This window comes from Amblyraja radiata, chromosome 35 (genome assembly GCF_010909765.2).
Source record: "Amblyraja radiata isolate CabotCenter1 chromosome 35, sAmbRad1.1.pri, whole genome shotgun sequence".
NCBI lineage: Eukaryota > Metazoa > Chordata > Chondrichthyes > Rajiformes > Rajidae > Amblyraja > Amblyraja radiata.
The window spans coordinates 1,551,505-1,574,978 of record NC_045990.1 but is presented as its reverse complement, the minus strand read 5'-3'; the positions used below and the strand labels follow the sequence as shown (position 1 = coordinate 1,574,978).

The following is a 23,474-nucleotide window of genomic DNA, read 5'->3' as shown; positions in this document are numbered from 1 at the left end:
GTTCTCCCTATGACCCGCGTGGGTTTTCTCAGAGATCTTTGCTTTCCTCCCACACTCCCAATAACATACAAAGGTAGACAAAAATGCTGGGGAAGCTCAGCGGGTGGGGCAGCATCTATGGAACGAAGGAATAGGTAACGTTTCTGGGTGGAGACCCTTCTTCAGACGTACAGGTTTGTACTGTAGGTTAATTGTCTTGGTATAAGTGTAAACTTGCCCCTTGTGTGTGTAGGATAGTGTTAATGTGCCGGGATTGGTGTGGACTCGGTGGGCCAAAAGGCCTATTTCCACACTGTATCTCTAAACTAAGCTAAACTAAACTAAATAGTGGGAGAGTTTAGCACCTGAGGTCTTGGTCTTAGAATAAAAGGATGTACCTTTAGAAGGGAAATGAGGAGGAATTTCTTTAGCCAGAGGGTGATGAATCTGTGAAATTCATTGCCACATTGCCACAGACGGCTGTGGAGACCAAACCTCTGGGTATTTTTAAAGTGGAGATTGAGAGGTAATAGACAATAGACAATAGGTGCAGGAGGAGGCCATTCGGCCCTTCGAGCCAGCACCGCCATTCAATGTGATCATGGCTGATCATCCCCAATCAGTACCTCGTTCCTGCCTTCTCCCCATATCCCCTGACTCCGCGATCTTTAAGAGCCCTATCTAGCTCTCTCTTGAAAGCATCCAGAGAACCTGCCTCCACCGCCCTCCGAGGCAGAGAATTCCACAGACTCCACAGACAAATGGTGATGGGGAGAAGGCAGGAAAATGGGGTTGAGAAGGACAAATAGTTCAGCCATGATTGAATGGTGGAGCAGACTCGATGGGCCAAATGGCCTAATTCTGCTCCTATGCCTTATGGTCATAGCCTTTCAGTAAGTGAACGACAAGTTGGCAATGCTACCCAAGACCCATTTAGAAGATTGAGGGGGGATCTTATAGAAACTTACAAAATTCTTAAGGGGTTGGACAGGCTAGATGCAGGAAGATTGTTCCCGATGTTGGGGAAGTCCAGAACAAGGGGTCACAGTTTAAGGATAAGAGGGAAATCTTTTAGGACCGAGATGAGGAAAACATTTTTCACACAGATAGTGGTGAATCTGTGGAATTCTCTGCCACAGAAGGTAGTTGAGGCCACAGTTCATTGGCTATATTTAAGAGGGAGTTAGATGTGGCCCTTGTGGCTAAAGGGATCAGGGGGTATGGAGAGAAGGCAGGGATGGGATACTGAGTTGGATGATCAGCCATGATCATATTGAATGGCGGTGCAGGCTCGAAGGGCCGAATGGCCTACTCCTGCACCTATTGTCTATGTTTTCTATGTAACACGGTGATGCCCATGTCTCTATGTTGCAGGTATAGCCTCCTACCTTTGCCTGGTCTCCCTCGGTCTCTGGAACCCAAGAGGACCTGACTTCAGCAACTGCACCTCACCCTGGGTGAACCAAGTCGCACAGAAGGTAAATATAGTTGAGCAGAGAGATGGAGGGGTGTGGATGTGTGGATGAAACTTGGTCAGGAAAAAATGGTTTCAGTGGTTTATTTATTGGCACTTGTGTCAGGTGCAGTGAAATGTAGTTTTTGCAAACTATCCCCGTACATAAGCACCATCACTGCGGTCAGTACAATACACATGGAAAAGTCCATGGTGCCAATGTGACATCATTCTACAGTCCCAGCTGCACATGGCCACAAACATCCGTTACAGCCGTCGCCTCCTGTGGTCCGATGACCCTCGCCACGCCCGGCCCTCATTCCCAGGGGGCAACGTCCCACAGCCGATTTCGAGGGCGTGGAAGGTAAGACCCCCTCCCCCAGTTCCTCTCACCATCCCCTGATATGGGACTTTGTGGTCCATCCTGGTTCAAATCCATTGCACCTCAGGAGCACGTGTTATCTGCCAACAAAGTTTCAGCAGAGGAAGAGTTTCATCAGAGGGTCACATTCATCAGAGGGTCATTTTCATCAGAGGGTCATTTTCATCAGAGGGTCATTTTCATCAGAGGGTCATTTTCATCAGAGGGTCATTTTCATCAGAGGGTCATTTTCATCAGAGGGTCATTTTCATCAGAGGGTCATTTACATCAGAGGGTCATTTTCATCAGAGGGTCATTTTCATCAGAGGGTCATTTTCATCAGAGGGTCATTTACATCAGAGGGTCATTTTCATCAGAGGGTCATTTTCATCAGAGGGTCATTTTCATCAGAGGGTCATTTTCATCAGAGGGTCATTTTCATCAGAGGGTCACTTTCATCAGAGGGTCACTTTCATCAGAGGGTCATTTTCATCAGAGGGTCATTTTCATCAGAGGGTCATTTTCATCAGAGGGTCATTTTCATCAGAGGGTCACTTTCATCAGAGGGTCACTTTCATCAGAGGGTCATTTTCATCAGAGGGTCATTTTCATCAGAGGGTCATTTTCATCAGAGGGTCACTTTCATCAGGGTCATTTTCATCAGAGAGAGACACTGGGGCTGAACAGATTAAACTGTGAGGCTGGTTTACATTGACTTGCACTCTGTTGAAACGAAGAAGAAAATGCTTCTGACCGATTTGAGAGGATAATTGGAATAGACGTAAGGGGTTTGGGAGTAAAATCCTTGCGTCTATTCGGGGAGTGCAAAGTCAGATGTGGCAACCCTAAACCTTAATCGAGTACCAGTCACACCCTGGCCACTCCCTCTTCTCCCACTCCCATCAGGCAAAAAGTGTGAAAACACACACCTCCAGATTCAGGGACAGTTTCTTCCCAGCTATTATCAGGCAACTGAACCACAGCAACTGGGACGACAGATGGCACAATGGGCTAAGTGTTCGGCTGGCGACCGGAAGGTAGCCGGCTCGAATCCCGCTTGGAGTGCATACTGTTGTTGTGTCCTTGGGCAAGGCACTTCACCCACCTTTGCCTGTGTGTGAATGTGTGTGAGTGATTGGTGGTGGTCGGAGGGGCCGTAGGCGCAGATTGGCAGCCACGCTTCCGTCAGTCTGCCCCAGGGCAGCTGTGGCTACAGAAGTAGCTTACCACCACCGAGTGTGACTGAGGAGTGAATGAATAATGCGATGTAAAGCGCCTTGAGTATTAGAAAGGCGCTATATAAATCCCATCCATTATTATTATTATTATCCTACCACAACCAGAGAGCAGCGCTGAACTACTATCTACCTCATTGGTGACCCTCGGACTATCCTTGATCGGACTTTGCTGGCTTTACCTTGCACTAAACGTTATTCCCTTATCATGTATCTGTACACTGTAAATGGCTTGATTTTCTTTCTGCTGACTGGTTAGCCGGCAACAAAAGCTTTTCAATGTACCTCGGTACACGTGACAATAAACTAAACTAAACTGACACAAAAATGTGGAGCTGGTTCATCCAAATGCGATGTCAGGAAGCACCTCTTCAACTAAAGGGTAATGGAAGCGTGGACTCTCTTCCCCAAAGTGCTGTTGTATCAGGGAGTGAAATAAAATGTCAACATTTAGATGGATTACCTTATTGGGACAAGGTGAATAAATGTTGGAGAAACAATGTGAGGAGGGCTGGTTCAGGCATGGAATAACCAATGTCTATTAGGCCTTGAGTGGATAAACAGCCACTTATGAAGGGGTGGAGACATCATGATGTTAATATCGAGTAGGTTAGCTGGCCTAGCTGTTCTGAAGCATGTAAATTGCCAAACCCACTGCAGCCAGAAATGGGAGTCACCATATGTCAGCTTAGCTAATGGGCTAATTTTGTGCCATTATTTCTGGTCGATAAAATATTGTAATGGAAAATGGCTGTTAGGATTAAGCATGGAAAAAGTAACAAAACTAGGCTGAGTGTAATTATAGCTGGTGTTCCTGCTGTCTGCACTCATCTCTGACCAACAAAGAAGGATTGTAGCCTGCCCTCTCATGAAGAACCTGTTGCAAAGTTTCATTTTCAACAGCGAGACCCTGTGCCTAATGGGGAGAGCAACAGCAACTAGTAACACTTGCAAACCTGTTGAGAAAGATTTACGTGGTGGCACAGTGGTGTAGGTGATGGCACATTGATGCTGCCTTACAGCGCCAGAGACCCAGGTTCGATCCTGACTACAGGAACTGTCTGTTCCGGAGTTTGTACCTTGTCCCTTTGACCCACGTGGGTTTTCTCCAGGTGCTACGGTTTCACCCACACTCCAAAGACGTACAAGTTTGTACATTAATTTACTTGGTAAAATTGTAATTTGATTCTAGTGTGTGTGGGACAGCTGGTGGGCATGGACTCAGTGGGCCGAAGGGCCTGTTTCCATGCTGTAACTCTACACTAAACATGTGGAACAGTTGTCAATTTCCCACAAAGTCCAATTAATGAAAGAAAGGCTAAAGTGTAATGAATTTGCTGCTGGGTAAAGTAGCACCAATAACTATGGTGCTGGGCGAGTCAAGGAGAGGTCCCAAGTCCAGTACCAGACACTAGTATTGAAATTGTGCTGGAGACTTCAACGAACCCCATCCTTCCATAATGTTCTAACAAGTCTCCATTCCCCCACTGAATACATTCATTTAATCTTTGCTAATCAATTATCTGTAAGCATGAGTATCAATGTAACAGTCAGGGATAAACCCCTTCAAGTCATCGAGGAATATCCTTTCAGAATGATTCGAACAGTGTCCCACAATTCCACAAGGCGGAAATATAGGCAAAGAGTTAAGGGCCTGTCCCACATGGGTGTCATTTGCGTGTCACGCAGATGGCGGGCGAAGATTTTGTACATCCCAAAATCCTGGGGCACCGCGCGCGACCGCATGTCACTGCTATGTCAACACGCACCATGCGCGCGTAATGCGTCGTGACGCGTATATGACACGCAAATGACACCGAAGTGGGACAGGCCCTTTACTGAGTGCAAGCTTCAGAAGTGGCTGCAGGCACAGTAAGACGATGGTCATCGTTTCCTGTGCTGACTTTCCCCCCTTGGATCATACTCTGCAGATTAAAAGCGGGGAGAATGCGGCTAACATCGCCAATGAGCTCTCCAGACACACTAGAGGCCCAATCTACGCGGGTGACGTCAGCTCATCGGTCAAGTTGATGGAGCAGCTTCTGGATATTCTGGACGCCCAGCTCCAAGCGTTGAGGCCCAGCGAGAAGGAGTCTGCAGGCCGCAGTTACAACAAGGTTGGGATAACTTCACCATGTTGAATTTCTGCCCCTCCGCACAGGCTTGTTGAAGGTCTGGAACTCAGGAGCGAGGAGACAGGGAGAGAGGAAGCAGATCAGGGAGGAAAAGTCTGATGGAGAGAAGAGTAGACGGAGGTGGGTGGAGAAGGAAGGAAGGAAGGAAGGAAGGAAGGAAGGAAGGAAGGAAGGAAGGAGGGAGGGAGGGAGGGAGGGAGGGAGGGAGGGAGGGAGGGAGGGAGGGAGGAAGGAAGGAAGGAAGGAAGGAAGGAAGGAAGGAAGGAAGGAAGGAAGGAAGGAAGGAAGGAAGGAAGGAAGGAAGGAAGGAAGGAAGGAGGGAAGGAAGGAAGGAAGGAAGGAAGAAGGGAAGGAAGGGATGGAAGTCCCACTATTAACCTCGCCAGTGGAGAATGGATGGCAGTACGTCAACCACAGGGTTAACTCTTCACTCCATCTTATCTGCTGCCCCTCCTTCCTTACCCCACTCCCATCTCATCCCATTACATGCCTCCCCCCATCCCCCTTCACTACCCCCCACCTTGGCTCAGGATGCAGAGAATGACTGGAGATTTACAGGAGTGACACCCAGGCTTCTTGGGTTGGGGGAGGCATTAACAGACCACGTTTTGTGAACACAGTTGTGGCTGATCGAGATTGGAAGATGATTAAAGGCTTTAGAGGGGGCTGGTTACAAATGTATTTCTGGTGGGAGATTATTCCAGAAAAAGAAAGGGCTTCTTTTTAATGTTAATTAACACTAGACTTTTTAAGATCCAATTTTCCCACACAACTCGATGAAAACCCTTGAAATCTCTTCTCCAAATGCTATGCCAGTTGGTGCTTTTATTGAGATTTATTCATTCTGGTTAAAGGGGGATAGAGAATGTCGACATGATAATGAACTAAGTGTAAATAAATGTGTAGGGAGGAACTGCAGATGCTGCTTTATACTGAAGATAGCCACAAAATGCTGGAGTAACTCAGTGGGTCAGGCAGCACCTTTGGGGAAGAGGAATAGGTGACGCTTTGGGTTGAGACTCTTCTGCAGAAGAAGTCTACTTCAGAGTCTGACGAAGGGGCATGACCCAAAACGTCACCCATTCATTTTCTCCAAAGATGCTGCCTGACCCGCTGAGTTACTCCAGCATTTTATGCCAACCTTAGGTATAAATAAATCTTGACCAGTTAAACGGCGTAGGGTTCGTGGGACGCTTGCTGTTTTAAGTGTGTCAAGTGTCTGAGAATTTAGAGTGCCCCTAATATACTTGTAGGATCGCTTTGGATTCACTTCTGGTCGAGGAGTTAACATTGAAAGATGTCGCTTGGATTAGTAGTGGTATGTTGTGCTGTGCATGTTAGGGTGAATGGCTTCTCAGCTTTAATGAAGTGCATTCTGTTTTTTCTCTCCTTGCATGGAATGGGCACAGATTCAAAAACGGGAGAGGACCTGCAGAGCATACATAGAGGTATGTAAGCATGCCAACGTGCTGGTGTTCATAGACTCATAGAGCATGGGAAGGCCCAACTTGTCCAAGTTACCCATCTGAGCTCGTCCCATTTTCCTGCACTTGATCCATCTCCCAACCCCTCTGAACCTTTCCTATCCATGTACCTATCCAAATGTCATTTAAATGTTGCAACTGTACAGCTTGAGTCTCCACAGGACGAAGCCTTGTTCGTTCTGGACTGGGTCAGCATTGTCCATTGGGCTGCTTATACTTTAACTCTTATGGACAAGTATTGTTTTAGGAGGATCAACCTCGACTTGGGTTGTAATGGATCAGCATTTGTTAGGGAACTGTTTTTATGGTCAAGCAAGTTAAACTATCATTGGCTTTACAGTATAGAAGCCAGAGGTTCAATTAAACAGGCGCATGGTGGGGTATTAATCAACCTTGATCTGACTGGAAGTACAATGATACAATCATACAATTTATTTGTTGTCATTTGAACCTCATTGAGGTATGTGAGCCTCATTGAGGTTCAAACGAAATTTGGTTTCTGCAGCCACACACACAAGTAGAAGAACCAAGGCACAACACAATTCACACAAACACACATCACAGCGAATCTCCTCCTCACTGTGATGGAAGACAAAGTCATATCTCTTATAGCAGGTAGTAAAAAATAAATAGTGGCATATTGGCATTTATTGCGAGAAGGCTGGAGTATACAAATTGGGAAATAGTGGTACACCTGCATACAGTCACTGAGCATGTATCTTCAGTACCATGTACAGTTTTTGTCCTCTTATTTAAGGAAGGATAAATTAGCATTGAGAGTAGTCCATTGAGTCAGACGTATACAGCACAGAAACAGACCCTTTGGTCCAATTTGTCCATGCCGATCCAGCAGCTTAATGGACCTACTGCCACTGACCAACATGTCACTTGGCTCCAAACCTTTCCTATCCATGTACCTGTATAAATATGCTTTACATGGTATCATTGTTCCTGCCTCTACCACTTCCTCTGCCAGGTCATTTCATGTATGCACCACCCTCTGTGTGGAATCCTTAACCATATAATATAACCATATAACAATTACAGCACGGAAACAGGCCATCTCGACCCCTCTAGTCCGTGCCGAACACATAATCTCCCCTAGTCCCATATACCTGCGCTCAGACCATAACCCTCCATTCCTTTCCCATCCATATAACTATCCAATTTATTTTTAAATGATAAAAACGAACCTGCCTCCACCACCTTCACTGGAAGCTCATTCCACACAGCTACCACTCTCTGAGTAAAGAAATTCCCCCTCATGTTACCCCTAAACTTCAGTCCCTTAATTCTCAAGTCATGTCCCCTTGTTTGAATCTTCCCTACTCTCAGTGGGAAAAGCTTTTCCACGTCAACTCTGTCTATCCCTCTCATCATTTTAAAAACCTCTATCAAGTCCCCCCTTAACCTTCTGCGCTCCAAAGAATAAAGCCCTAACTTGTTCAACCTTTCTCTGTAACTTAGTTGCTGAAACCCAGGCAACATTCTAGTAAATCTCCTCTGTACTCTCTCTATTTTGTTGACATCCTTCCTATAATTAGGCGACCAAAATTGTACACCATACTCCAGAATTGGCCTCACCAATGCCTTGTACAATTTTAACATTACATCCCAACTTCTATACTCAATGCTCTGATTTATAAAGGCCAGCACACCAAAAGCTTTCTTTACCACCCTATCTACATGAGATTCCACTTTCATGGAACTGTGCACAGTTATTCCCAGATCCCTCTGTTCACCTACATTCTTCAATTCCCTACCATTTACCATGTACGTCCTATTTTGATTTGTCCTGCCAAGATGTAGCACCTCACACTTATCAGCATTAAACTCCATCTGCCATCTTTCAGCCCACTCTTCCAACTGGCATAAATCTCTCTGTAGACTTTGAAACTCTACTTCATTACCCGCAACCCCACCTATCTTAGTATCATCTGCATACTTACTAATCCAATTTACCACACCATCGTCCAGATCATTGATGTACATGACAAACAACAGTGGACCCAACACAGATCCCTGTGGCACCCCACTCGTCACTGGCCTCCAACCTGACAAACAACCATCCACCATTACTCTCTGGCATCTCCCATTCAGCCACTGTTGAATCCATCTTGCTACTCCACCATTAATACCCAACCATTGAACCTTCTTAACCAACCTTCCATGAGGAACCTTGTCAAAGGCCTTACTGAAGTCCATATACACAACATCCACTGCTTTACCCTCATCAATTTCCCGAGTAACATCTTCAAAAAATTCAAGAAGATTAGTTAAACATGACCTTCCAGGCACAAATCCATGTTGACTGTTCCTAATCAGACCCTGTTTATCCAGATGCTTATATATATTATCTCTAAGTATTATTTCCATTAATTTGCCCACCACTGACGTCAAACTAACAGGTCTATAATTGCTAGGTTTACTCTTAGACCCCTTTTTAAACAATGGAACAACATGCGCAGTACGCCAATGACACTATTCCCGTTTCCTTGCCACTTAGGTACCTCTTAAATCTTTCCCCTGTCACCTTAAGCCCATGCCTTCTAGTTTTAGAATCCTCGGCCCCTGAGGTAAAATACTTTGGCTGTTCACCTGTTTAAGAAGGAACTGCAGATGCTGGAAAAATCGAAGGTAGACAAAATTGCTGGAGAAACACAGCGGGTGAGGCAGCATCTATGGAGCGAAGGAAATAGGTGACGTTTCGGGTTGAGATCGTTCGGCTGGAGATCAGCGGCGTCCAGAAAGATTCTACGATTCTTTGGAGATCTCACCTGTTTGGTCGAGAGAGGTCTCCTATGGCCGTGAGGTCTCCAAAGAGTCGTAGCGTCTTTCTGGTCACCGCTGAATTTTCAACATGTTGAAAATTTTGGCGACCTATCACGGATGCCAGCAGTCGCCTGTAACGGTTGCGTAAGTGGGACAGGCCCTTAACCCTCCTCTTGTGACCATCTCTGATTAATCGATTTATCTCCGCGGAGGATTTAAACACGTCCTTCTGCCCACTGTCTTTCCAGTAATACGCCTTCCTTTTCATTTCCACCTCTCCACAAAAGAATCATCTTGACTCGTTTCGGTTGAGCTAGATTGTGGATGGAAACTTCATTGTAAGACTTGGAGATATAATTTTAAAAGGGTCTATTCAGAGATCAGAATAAATTGAGCCTGCCTTTGCCAGCATCATCTCATGGGAAGTCCAAAGATGGATTTTGCATATTTATAACGTTATTTCCATAACCACAAAGTGAGTTCTAAAAAAGAACCACCTTGGAGATCTTATTGGCACAATGCATTCTCAGCAACGTGTAGGTCATTTGTGGATTAAAGTTCCAATCCTTCACGCTAATTCAAAATCCTTGCTCGTATGTTCATAGGACAGTGTTAGGAGCAGAATTGGGCCATTCAGCCCATCCAGTCTACTCCGCCATTCTATCATGGCAGATCTATCTTTCCCACCTAACCCCATTTCTCCTGCCTCCTCCCCATAGCCCCTGACACCCGTACTAATCAAATCCACTTATATTGGACCACGATGACCCTGGAGGAGATCTATACTCCCCTGGTTTCCCTTTTCCCCTAAATATAGTCATAGAATCTCTTGATTCTACCTTAGTTGCCTGTATCAGAGTGGTGTGCTTAGGGAGTACGGCACTGTTTGAGATTACGCTCTTCAGACGAGGTTAGGAACAAAAATCCCATCTTCCCTGTCAAATGAAAATAAGGCTCCACGGTGATGTCTAGACAATGTCATCCCCAAAACTCTGGCCAACATATATCTCCACAAACATTGTTAGTAGCCTCTGTTATCCCATTAATAATACTGTAGCCTTTCACTATTGTTAGGGGGAGGTTGATGTGTGCAATATGTCGTTGCATTCACCATAATAGCTAAAGTATGTGAAAGTACCTACGAGCGGCTATTACCGTAATTCTCCGAGTTCGAATCAGGGGAAACTCGGGAGAACTCTTGAATTAGCTCGTACAGTGGAACAGCCCCATTATCCTCTCAAATATTTTCATAACTTCTAAAAAACTCTTGTAGTAAATGAAAATGGCTTTAATGCCCCTGTGTGTTTTCTCTCCAATGTTGCTTGGGGATGATTCATTATCGCAGCCACCAGGCGATAATCCTGGAGGGTTGGCAACCCAATGCTAATGGGTACACTTGTGGTTTGGGTTGCAGGCTGTTGTACAGACTGTGGATAACCTCCTGAGACCTGAAGCTCTGGAATCGTGGAAGGATATGAACACTACGGAGCAGGTGCACACGGCAACCATGTTGTTGGACATCCTTGAAGAGGGAGCGTTCCTGTTGGCGGACAACCTGAAGGAGCCTGCAAGAGTCAACGCCACCACGCAGAATGTTGGTGAGTTCGCCCCGACTGCTTAAAACCACCGGCTCTCAGAAATGTCTCCCGCGATTTAGATGTCTGACCTGCCTCCCAACATCATTGACAAACCAAAGATTTCTGATGTGTTGTGGTGGTGCAGCGGTAGAGTTGCTGCCTCACAGCGCCCGAGACCCAAGTTCGATCCTGACTGCGGGCGCTGTCTGTATCGAGTTTGCACGTTCTCCCCGTGACTTGCGTGGGTTTTCTCCGAGATCTTCGGTTTCCTCCCACACTCCAAAGACGTACAGGTTTGTAGGTTAATTGTCTTGGTATGATTATGAATTATCCCCAGTGTGTGTTGCATAGCATTAGTGTGCGGGGATCGCTGGTCAACACATACTTAGTGGACCGAAGGACCTGTATCCACGCTGTATCTCCAAACAAAACGAAAGTATACTTCTCTATCTTGCATATGGCTTGCACAGCCTAAAGTTAGAATAAAGGCTGAGGTGAGAATTTAAGACTGAGGTGAAAAAAGTTTTCACCCAGATTGTTGTGAATCTGTGGAATTCCCTGCCACAGAAGGCAGTGGAGGCCAAGTCACTGGATGGATTTAAGAGAGAGTTAGATAGAGCTCTAGGGGCTAGTGGAGTCAAGGGATATGGGGAGAAGGCAGGCACGGGTTATTGATAGGGGGGACGATCAGCCATGATCACAATGAATGGCGGTGCTGGCTCGAAGGGCCGAATGGCCTCCTTCTGCACCTATTTTCTATGTTTCTTTCTATGTAAAGTTGTAGGTCAAGGGTAGACGTCCAGGCCAGGACAGCATCAGTTGCTGGCTGGATGGCTTTGATGCCCCTAGGGAAAAGCCCCACTGAGCAGTCATTCACGACGTGGAAGTATACTTTGCACAAACAAAGTATACTTGAGGAAGGGAGATAGTCCAGTCTTACACGGTCTGGCCTGTTTGTGCTCTGGATCTGCAGCAAGGTGGTTGAGTCTTGACCAGCTGTGAAACATAGAAACATAGAAATTAGGTGCAGGAGTAGAGGCCATTCGGCCCTTCGAGCCTGCACCGCCATTCAATATGATCATGGCTGATCATCCAACTCAGTATCCTGTACCTGCCTTCTCTCCATACCCCCTGATCCCTTTAGCCACAAGGGCCACCTCTAACTCCCTCTTAAATATAGCCAATGAACTGTGGCCTCAACTACCTTCTGTGGCAGAGAATTCTACAGATTCACCACTCTCTGTGTGAAAAATGTTTTTCTCATCTCTGTCCGAAAAGATTTCCCCCTTATCCTTAAACTGTGTGGCCCCTTGTTCTGGACTTCCCCAACATCGGGAACAATCTTCCTGCATCTAGCCTGTCCAACCCCTGAAGAATTCTGTAAGAATTTTGTAAGAAGCAGCCCAGCATTTGTTTGAAGCACAATGCAAATGTTTCCTAATACTACTGTGGGAGTGTTTTGTGGATTGAGAAAAAAAATAAGTAAGTCACCACCACCTTAAATAATGGATGCTGACCCTACCATTGAACCCACATCTCATGAATGAGTAATGATTGAAAAAAACTAGATCCCTTTCTCATCATGAATCCAGCGCACACATCACCCTTTCTGTGCTCCAGTGAATCTGATTGATGAAGGAAGCTTCCATCATGCTTTGGTCATCAATTATCCATTAATACAGGAAAACAAACGTAAATCTTGCCACCTCCTCGCCTCGAGCACTATTTATTTTAACCATTTTGTTCACACTCTTTTTGTTCTCTGTGCCTCTTGCTCCGAAATCACTTTAATATACATAAGTGGACAAAATTGCGGGAGAAACTCAGCGGGTGCGGCAGCATCTATGGAGCGAAGGGAATAAGCAACGTTTCGGGCCAAACCCCTTCTGGAAATAGGCAACGTTTCGGGCCGAAACCCTTCTGGAAATAGGCAACGTTTCGGGCCTAAACCCTTCTGGAAATAGGCAACGTTTCGGGCCGAAACCCTTCTGGAAATAGGCAACGTTTCGGGCCTAAACCCTTCTGGAAATAGGCAACGTTTCGGGCCGAAACCCTTCTGGAAATAGGCAACGTTTCGGGCCGAAACCCTTCTGGAAATAGGCAACGTTTCGGGCCGAAACCCTTCTGGAAATAGGCAACGTTTCGGGCCGAAACCCTTCTGGAAATAGGCAACGTTTCGGGCCGAAACCCTTCTGGAAATAGGCAACGTTTCGGGCCGAAACCCTTCTGGAAATAGGCAACGTTTCGGGCCGAAACCCTTCTGGAAATAGGCAACGTTTCGGCCCGAAACGTTGCCTATTTCCTTAGCTCCATAGATGCTGCCGCACCCGCTGAGTTTCTCCAGCATTTTTGTCTCCCTTCGATTCTCCAGCATCTGCAGTTCCATCTTGAACAACTTAATATACATATGTATCCCCCCTATACGTAGTTTAGTTTAGAGATACAGCGTGGAAACATGCCATTAGGCCCACCGAGTCTGCGCCGACCAGCGATCCCCCCCTGTACACTAGTTCTATCCCACACTCCAGGGACAATTTACAGAAGCCAATTGGCCTACAAGCCTGCAATTCTTTGGAATGTGGGAGGAAACCGGAGCACCCGGAGAAAACCCACACGGTCACAGGGAGACCGTACAAACTCCCGATGACATCACCTGTTTAAGAAAGAACTGCAGATGCTAGAAAAATCGAAGGGAGACAAAAATGCTGGAGAAACTCAGCGGGTGAGACAGTATCTATGAGAAAAACATTTTTCACACAGAGAGAGTGGTGAATCTGTGGAATTCTCTGCCACAGAAGGTAGTTGAGGCCACAGTTCGTTGGCTATATTTAAGAGAAGTTAGATGTGGCCCTTGTGGCTAAAGGGATCAGGGGGTATGGAGAGAAGGCATGTACGGGATACTGAGTTGGATGATCAGCCATGATCATATTGAATGGCGGTGCAGGCTCGAAGGGCCGAATGGCCTACTCCTGCACCTATTTTCTATGTTTCTATGGTTGAGACCCTGAAACGTCACCTATTCCTTCGCTCCATAGATGCTGCCTCACCTGCTCAGTTTCTCCAGCATTTTTGTCTACCTTCATAACATCACCTGTAGTCAGGATCCAACCTGGGGTTCTGGCACTGAAAGGCAACACTATCCTGCCCTCTCTTGAATCTGGAGCAATTAGTTTTATGCCCCTCTCCGGGAGACTGAGTCACCCCCTCTCTGTGGTGGGTGATGAGGCCATTGTCTCACCAGTTCTAATGCCCTCTGCATCTCCTGGGCCCTCATTCACCATTCTGCTTTTGGAATCTCTTGCTGGGTATATTGTTGAAAGTAGTTGAGGCCACAGTTCATTGGCTATGTTTAAGAGGGAGTTAGATGTAGCCCTTGTGGCTAAAGGGATCAGGGGGTATGGAGAGAAGGCAGGTACAGGATACTGAGTTGGATGATCAGCCATGATCATATCGAATGGCGGTGCAGGCTCGAAGGGCCGAATGGCCTACTCCTGCACCTATTTTCTATGTTTTGTCATTTTCCCTCTCCATATTTTTTTTCTTCTCATACCTGATTTTGCCCCCCCCCCCCCCCCCCCCTCCATTCTCCCACACCCCCCCTTCACGGAGTTCATTCTCACCTTTCTTTCTCTCCCTCTCTACAGTCTTGGAAGTGTCCGTGCTCAATACTGAAGGGCAGGTGAAGGAGGTGACGTTTCCACACAGTTACCTGACCGAGAGCTTTATCCACATCTCACCCAACACCATCAAGCAGAACAGCCGGAATGGTAAGTGTGGCCATCTTATAGAGTCATAGAGTGAGTGATACAGTGGGGAAACAGGCCCTTCGGCCCAATTTGCCCACGCCGGCCAACATGTCAATAGACTATAGGTGCAGGAGTAGGACATTCGGCCCTTTGAGCCAGCACCGCCATTCAATGTGATCATGGCTGATCATCCCCAATCAGTACCCCGTGAGACGATGTTTGCCGCCTCACAGACTACACCAGAGATCCGAGTTCGATCCTGACCAGTGCTACCTTTAGGGAGTTTGTACCTTCTCCCCGTGGCCTGCGTGGGTTTTCTCCGGGCGCTCCGGTTTCCTCCCACATTCCAAAGACGTGCGGGTTTGTAGGTTAATAGACTTCTGTAAATTGTCCCTAGTGTGTGCGGGTTTATAAAGTGGGATCACATAGAATTAGTGTACGGGTGATTGTTGCTCAGCCAAAGGCTTGTTTTCATGCTGTATCTCTAAACTAAACAGGTTATACTGTCTGTACACAAAATTGCTGGAGAAACTCAGCGGGTGCGGCAGCATCTATGGAGTTTCCATAGCTACTCTACTTGTTTCCCTTACCTCACATAATTCAATATCCTTCTCCTTGGTGAATACCGGAGAAAATAAATTGTTCAATATCTCCCCCATCTCTTTTGGCTCTGCAGATAGCTGTCCACTCTGACTCTCTAATGGACCAATTTTATCCCTCGTTATCCTTTTGCTATTAATATAGCTGTAGAAACCCTTTGGATTTACTTTCACCATACTTGCCAAAGCAACCTCATATCTTCTTTTAGCTTTTCTAATTTCTTTCTTAAGATTCTTTTTACATTCTTTATACTCCTCAAGCACCTCATTTACTCCATGCTGCCTATAATTATTGTAGATCTCTCTCTTTTTCTGAACCGTGTCCAATTTCCCTTGAAAACCATGGCTCTTTCCAATGCATTGCATATTGGATATCATAAAATACATATAAAATAGTAAGATTAAACGAGAACTTACCAGTTTGAAGTTTGATCTGTATTTTATGAGGAGTTACGATGAGGGATTACGTGAAGAACCCGCTCAGCGCGCATGCGCGGCATACTTCAAAGCAGCGGTGTGAAATCACAGATAGACACAGTTATTGAAGTAAACATAGTAAAGAAAAGGAGACATCAGTTTATCAGTTTGATCCATATTATGAGGGTGGGAGCGGAGGGCACGTAATCCCTCATCGTAACTCCTCATAAAATACAGATCAAACTTCAAACTGGTAAGTTCTCGTTTAATCTTACTATTTTACTTCGGAGTCACGTGAGTGACTACGTGAAGACTTCAAAGCTCTGTGATTTCAAACCGTGTAACAGTTTTATTTCACTCACTGCCGAAGTTCTTGAGGGAGGAAGTGTTATCGTAATCAACCAATGAATCTGTTTGATGAAAAACACAATGGTATTTTTTAACAATAACAACAAAGAAATTAAATTGCTCCCCTGGGCTTAAATTAAATATTTGCAGTCCGTAAATCTTTACTGCAAATAAAACAGGTTTTGCCAACGGCTTATTATAAAATTTCTGAACGGTCTTTCCCCCCACCATCCTGCTGTAGCCAGGATGTGGTCTATAGGCATGTCCATTCTTTTAGCCGTCGACGTGGATGCTGCCCTGGTGGAATAAAATTTGTACATGTTAGTGTTTATCCCAGCAGTTTTTAGCACCTGCTTGAGCCATCTCGCAATGGTTTGGCTCGTCACCCGACCATAAGGTTTTTTATGACTGACCCACAAGGCTTTTCATCTCCCTCGAATATTCTGGTTGTGTCTATGTAGGATAGTAGGTGGGTCATGGCACATAACCGTGGTTCTGGTGGGTAAGCCCGGAATTCCACGACTGGATTAGGTGTTCCTGGTCTGCTCTGTTTGATCTGTCGCTGGATAACGACAGATCTGGTCTGGAGCTGTGATCATGTTGTCCAGTCGCAATAGGTGTAGTGACTGGACCCTCTGTGCAGATACAAGTGCCATCAACATGAGTGTTTTGAGCATAGATTGTTCCAGGTTAAGGGGTCTGGCTGGTGGCCATCCCCTGAGGTATGTCAGGACCACACTGACATCCCATGTATGGGTGTACCTTGGTCTAGGGGGTTAGAGTTGTAAATACCCTTCATTAGTTTGACCACCAGCGGGTGGGACCCCATGGCCTGTTGTCCTGGAGCTGGTTTTAAATAGACAGGCATGGCACTTCTAGCCGTGTTGATGGCTCTGTAGCTGAGTCCTTCATCGTGGTGAAGGTTCGCCAGGAATTCCAGTACGTTGGTAACTGTAGCGGTTGAGTAGGTGGTCCCTTTATCCAAGCAGTACTTCTCCCATTTATTGATGCTGGACAAGTGCTGTTTTTCAGTGGATGTTCGAAGGGATGCTGACATGGTGTCGATGGTTTGTTCTGATAATCCCAGTCCCAGAAGTGGTTTGTGCAGAATCTGCAACCCAGGAGTTTGATTTCCATGGCACGGGTGGCTTGTGCCCGACACTGGGTGTAAATAACTCTGGGTCACTGGGGATACCATCGGAGTTTCAACAACCATGTCATGGAGTTTTGGGAACCATGGCTGTGTAGGCCAGTCGGGTACTATCAAAATACCTGCAGCAGAGTCCATTTGTATTGTGCGTAGTCCCCAACTGATGAGGCAGAAGGGAGGAAATGCATAGAAGAAGAATTTCCCCAATCCAGCGCGAACGCATCTACCGCTGCTGCCTCAGGGTCTGGTTCCCAAGCGACATACATAGGTACCTGGTGATTTAGCCTTGATGCAAATAAATCGATATCTGGCGTGCCATATTGCATGATAACGTTTGCAAATTATTTGGGGTTTAACATCCATTGTCATTAAATTTACGTGACCTGGTGTCTGCCACTGTATTTAGCTTACCTGGCAGGTAAGTTACTGATAGCCAAATATGTCTTTCGACACATCATTGCCAAATTGTGTTGCCAACTTGTCGCATGATACCGATTTTATGCCGCCCATATGGTTAATGTAGGCTACCACCGTAGTATTATCTATTTGTAACCGTACATGCAAGTGATGCATATTTGTGCATATGCGTTTAAACCATAAAAGTCACCCAACATCTGTAGATAATTAATGCCCAGTGTAAGTGGTAACGATGATTCTGGGTTAGTCCATCTACTACTTGTTAGTGATGATAATAGGTTGAAATTATGCCAAACATTTTTTGCCCACCACTGTAGTTATGATATTGCTTCAGTGGGTGACTTCATGACACGATCATAATGACCTGTATGTCGTTTTGGTGCCTGTACCTTTGCTCTTTGTAAGTTTTGACAGTGCAAAGGTCTGAATTGTGTAGCCGGAAATGCTGCTACCATATTCCCAATTACTCTGTTACTTGTCGAATAGTTGGGAGTACGTGGACCATTAAATTGTTGCTTGATTGTGCCAATTCAATTGTTTTGTCTCTTGGCAAAGTTACAGTCACGTAGACTGAATTAATTGTGAAGCCCAAGTAGTCCATGATTGTGGATGGCTTCAACTTAGATTTATCTGGATGTAAGACAATCCCAGGGTTTCGAATAACTGTTTGGTAGCTGATACAGCTAACATAGTCAATTCCATGGTCTTGCCTATTTTCCCATTGGGTAACGCTTTAAATTAGCTGCCCCATAGCTGCCCCATCCAGGTAAATTTCAGGTATCTGCGATGATCCTTGTGAAATGTACTAAAATAGTAAACATCTTTAAGATCAATGCTTGCCATGAAGTATCCTTTGGAAATTAGTTGTTTGGCAGTAACAACCGTTTCCATTTTGAAATGTATATACTTAACAACCATATTTAGTGAAGTTAAGTCAATGATGATGCGACATCCACCATCTTTTGGGGTTTAGTGACGAATATTTGATACGAATTCCAAGGGTTCATGTTTCCCATGATACCCTTTGTAATTAGTCTCACCAGTACAGCTTGTCCCTCTCGTTTCTTTAACGGAGAGGGAAAATACCCTCTGGGGTAAATGTTGAACTGGTGGCAATTTTTCTAGTATGAATTGTATTTTGTATCCACTAAAGCCATTGAGTATATACTGATCACTCGTGATAGACTCCCGTGCTTCTTAAAACAGGTGTAATCTCCCCCCTGTTAGTATTAAGCCCCTATTTTCTATACGTTGGTAGGAACCAGACCCACCTACCTCCATGGTTATGGGTATTCTTCTGTTTCCTGCCGGTCCAACGAGTCTTGCACGTTGTCTGACGTGGTGGTGGTGTTGGGGGGGGGGTGGCGCATTTTCCATGGGGCCTGCTCTGGGCCTTGGCCTGAAAGGCTTACGGGATTGGCATGCAGGCCCCGAGCTTTCACCAGTACCATGAGGTGGACCCTCCTGGTGGACGCGTTAGAGGTACTGCTGACTGGTTTACGTGTGGTGCTCATTCTAGACCCTGCCCTCTTGCGCCGATATTTTGGACACTTCGTCCAGTTTTTGTGAGGTCGGCGTTTTTTGAGGGCAGGTTTTGTAACTTCCTGAGAAGTTGCGGAGCACTGCGAACAGTAGGTCAGGTGTTTTGCCATACTACCGTGACCCTCTGGAAGAGCATGCGAAAATGATAGCCGACGTCAGGGATATCAAATTCATTTTTTGATATTTCGGCTTTTTTTAAAGCGATGCTCAATGTAGCAATGTTACAAAATTTTGAGATTTTAAAAATCAAGTCTGCAATTTATCCCATCAGATAAAGCATAAAAATAAGTTTAATTTGACACCTAATTCACTTTCATATCTCAAGTATTTAAAATGTTATGGCCATTTTCATACTGGGAAATGAGCATCTTGTTCCCTATTGATTTTCTATGGACATAACAAAAAAGTTGTGATCGTGAACAGTCAAAAGCCCATAACTTTCTTAAAAATTAAGAGAACCGAATGAAATTTTCAGTTATCATAGATTGAAGCATTCTGAAACAAATATAGAAACATAGAAATTAGGTGCAGGAGTAGGCCATTCGGCCCTTCGAGCCTGCACCGCCATTCAATATGATCATGGCTGATCATCCAACTCAGTATCCCGTACCTGCCTTCTCTCCATACCCTCTGATCCCCTTAGCCACAAGGGCCACATCTAACTCCCTCTTAAATATAGCCAATGAACTGGCCTCGACTACCCTCTGTGGCAGGGAGTTCCAGAGATTCACCACTCTCTGTGTGAAAAAAGTTCTTCTCATCTCGGTTTTAAAGGATTTCCCCCTTATCCTTAAGCTGTGACCCCTTGTCCTGGACTTCCCCAACATCGGGAGCAATCTTCCTGCATCTAGCCTGTCCAACCCCTTAAGAATTTTGTAATATAAAATAATATTACTTGGATGACCTGAAATTAAAGCATATAATTAGTTAGTTACCTAATTGTAGCTAATTCCAAACTTCAATTACTAGATCTAAACATCTATCCATTTCTTAATAAATGATTAACATTTTTAAATAGCCTAAATGTCCAAATAATATTCACAAATAATTCACAATGAAACATGATTTTTAAATCTCATTTACATTAATTTATAGGCCAAATGGAAGGAATTTAGTGTTTAATTGCTGTAAATAAATGTCCATTTAAATCAGCTTTCTAGTGGGTCCCTGTGGAACGCGCTGGTTTAGAACGTTCACATTGCGGTAGATTTGTGCCCCAAATGCCCAGAAAAATACTGCGGGATATAATAGGCCCAAAATGAGCTACTCGCAATATTAAACTTTGTATAAAGGGATCTTAAGAAGCCCTTTTTAATGTAAAAGTATACAGCCTAACTTCAGTTATTTGCTTTATGAGACCCTGCGGTTGCTGGCGGTCGCGGGTTTAGAGATTGATTTTTAAACTACTATAACTATTTTACGAGGCCTTTAAAACTAATAATAGCTTTTGCGACGGGGTCTTCCAGCGATTTTTCGTTAATAATTAACTAGGCTGAACATCTTCGATTTGAACAGCCTAGAGAAAATCGCGTTTTAAACCCGCCCCCCTCTAAACGGCGCCAAAATCGCGCACACCCGCAGCGACAGATTTTCAGCGACGCTTCAGGTACGCTTTGCAACATACCTACTCAATACACCCTCCAATAATGGTGGCCACTTTGAGTAAATGCAATTTAGGGGAAGCGTGATTAAATCCAACGCCTCATGACTACCTGTCTTGGAGATTTTTGAAAAGAACAGGTAGTAAGCTGGCCATCAGTTGAGACTGAAAAGCCATCTCGCTAGTGGTGGAGCCACATAGCGGCCACACCCAGCAGCTCTTCCTGATCCTGTACCTCAAGCATACTCCCGATGTTGTTCAGCCAATGACCCCTCTTCATGACCAGCCCAGCCACTGGTCACCCCAAAGCTAACCACACTAAGGAGGAAGCGATGGGCAGTGCCTAGGCACTGTGGAGGGTATGCCTGAACCCTCCAGCGAGACTGCCCCTCACATAGCGTGTCTCGCAGGAGCTCCTGCTCCAGGAGCCGCTCCAGCGGCTCAGGCGGCTGTCTCTCTCCCATGCGGGTGGAGAGACGTCCCCTCCGACAAGTCGGAAGCCACCGGCCGGATGCCTCTTCGGATGGCTAAACATCCAGCCCGCAGCTCAGGCACTAGCGGGACTGGGCTCGGCGCGGTGATGGGGATAGCGGAGCGCCCGGTAATTGTTCCTACCGCCTGTTGCTGCCCCCCCTGCAATGGAACGCTCCTCCGTTGGAGTCGAGCGGGGGACAGGTTCTGTAGAGCTTTTGTGCCTTGTAGAAGCGAGAGTGCCCCTCAAGCAGCGCGTCTCGCAGGCACCTGCTCCGAGAGCCGCTCCAGCGGCTCAGGCGGCTCTCTCTCCCCTCGTGCGGGTGGAGAGACGTCCCGTCCGAAATCGGGAACACCTGCCGGATGCCTCTTCGGGTGGCTATGCATCCAGCCCGCTGCTCAGGTACTAGCGGGCTGGGCTCGGCACGGTGTTGGGGAATAGCGGAACACCGGGTAAATGCTCCTACCGCCTGTTGCTGCCCCCCTCCCCGACGGAAAAACGTTCCTCCTCGAACGGGGGACAGTTTTGTTCCAGAGCCTTTTTCTCTGCCTGTAAAACACAAGCAGAAAAAAAAGGCTCCCCTGTAATAGAACCCCGACCTCAGGATACTCACCTGACGGTCCGTTTCATTCTGTAGCGGGAGCGCCTAACTCCCGTTGTAGCCGCTGTTGCACTGCTGCCGTTAATGCCGCGCATGCGCGCTGAGCGGGTTCTTCACGTAGTCACTCACGTGACTCCGAAGTAAAATCTTAGTATATCACTTATAAAAACATCATAATTTATATATTTTAAAAAAAAACACAATACATAAGTTAAAAATCCAAATTACACTCTGTAGAACTCATTATCACCTTGTGGGCTCCACCTATCCTTGATCATTACTGCTTTTTGCATATCTTTCATTCATTAGTTCTTTATCTCTCGTTCCCCTTTCCCCCGACTCAGTCTGAAGAAAGGCCTTCACCTAGTCCTCCTCTCCAGAGATGCTGCCTGACCCGCTGAATTGTCTATCTGCGGTTTAAACTAGTACCTGCATTCCCTTCCACAACCCCTCCACAGATACTCTTCTGACTTCCAATAGCATTGGTTTAATATAGGCATTCTTTGATTGTGTTACTACTTTGTATTTTTGTTCTGAATAAAAGCATTTTGTATTTTACTTACAAAATTCTTAAGGGGTTGGACAGGCAGGAAGATTGTTCCCAATGTTGGGGAAGTCCAGAACAAGGGGTCACAGTTTAAGGATAAGGGGGAAATCCTTTAAGACCAAGATGAGAAAAACATTCTTCACACAGAGAGTGGTGAATCTCTGGAACTCTCTGCCACAGAAGGTAGTTGAGGCCTCAGTTCATTGGCTATATTTAAGAGGGAGTTAGATGTGGCCCTTGTGGCTAAAGGGATCTGGAGGGTATGGAGAGAAGGCAGGTACGGGATACTGAGTTGGATGATCAGCCATGATCGTATTGAATGGCGGTGCAGGCTCGAAGGGCCGAATGGCCTACTCCTGCACCTATTTTCTATGTATCTATGTACGTCTTTTAAGTGGAGGAAAAACAGGAGCACCTGGAGAAAACCCACCTATTTTCTATGTATCTATGTATTGAAAAAAGAAGAAAAAAATAGCATTGTATTTTTGCTCTAGATGCCAGCATCTGCTGTCTCATCTCTCCACTGTAGCTCAATACAGTTACCTCGGTACGAGCTTGGTCCACATGACAACAAGCTACTCAAACCTGTGCCTCTCATTGCTAAAGCCTGCTGTGCTTTCTGCAGGTGTTGTCAAGGTGGTTTTAATTCTCTACAACAACCTTGGGCAGTTTCTATCGACAGAGAACGCCACAGTGAGGATGGGGTCCGACATCGGCAGCCAGGGCAACTCCATTGTCGTCAACTCCCAGATCATCGCCGCCTCCATCAACAAGGAATCCAGCCGGGTCTTCCTCACCGAGCCCGTAATCTTCACCCTGCAGCACCTTGATGTAGGTATTAATGAGGTAGGATCTCACCACACCCTGGCACAACTCGCTGTAGCACACGTACACAGTGGCAAGAACACTGCCACACTGCTCCAGCAGGTACAGCCATGCAGAAACCTGTGGGAAAAGACTAGGCTTGCATTCACTGGAGTTTAGAAGGATGAGGGTTGGGGGATCTTATAGAAACATATAAAATTATAAAAGGTACACA

General features: G+C 45.8%; 1 protein-coding gene across 7 annotated transcripts in view; it reads left to right on the top strand.

Moving 5' to 3' along the window:
- adgrl1 (adhesion G protein-coupled receptor L1) overlaps nt 1-23,474 on the top strand; it is a 300,069-nt gene that overhangs the window by 218,352 nt on the left and 58,243 nt on the right. For 4 of the 7 annotated variants that reach the window (XM_033012286.1, XM_033012284.1, XM_033012283.1 and 1 more), the window contains exons 7-12: nt 1,354-1,457; nt 4,960-5,145; nt 6,573-6,611; nt 10,834-11,017; nt 14,641-14,763; nt 23,061-23,281. In XM_033012286.1, coding sequence (XP_032868177.1) covers nt 1,354-1,457; nt 4,960-5,145; nt 6,573-6,611; nt 10,834-11,017; nt 14,641-14,763; nt 23,061-23,281 — 857 coding nt within the window. The remainder of the gene's footprint in view (nt 1-1,353; nt 1,458-4,959; nt 5,146-6,572; nt 6,612-10,833; nt 11,018-14,640; nt 14,764-23,060; nt 23,282-23,474) is intronic. The other 3 variants (XM_033012285.1, XM_033012282.1, XM_033012287.1) reach the window with 1 other exon arrangement.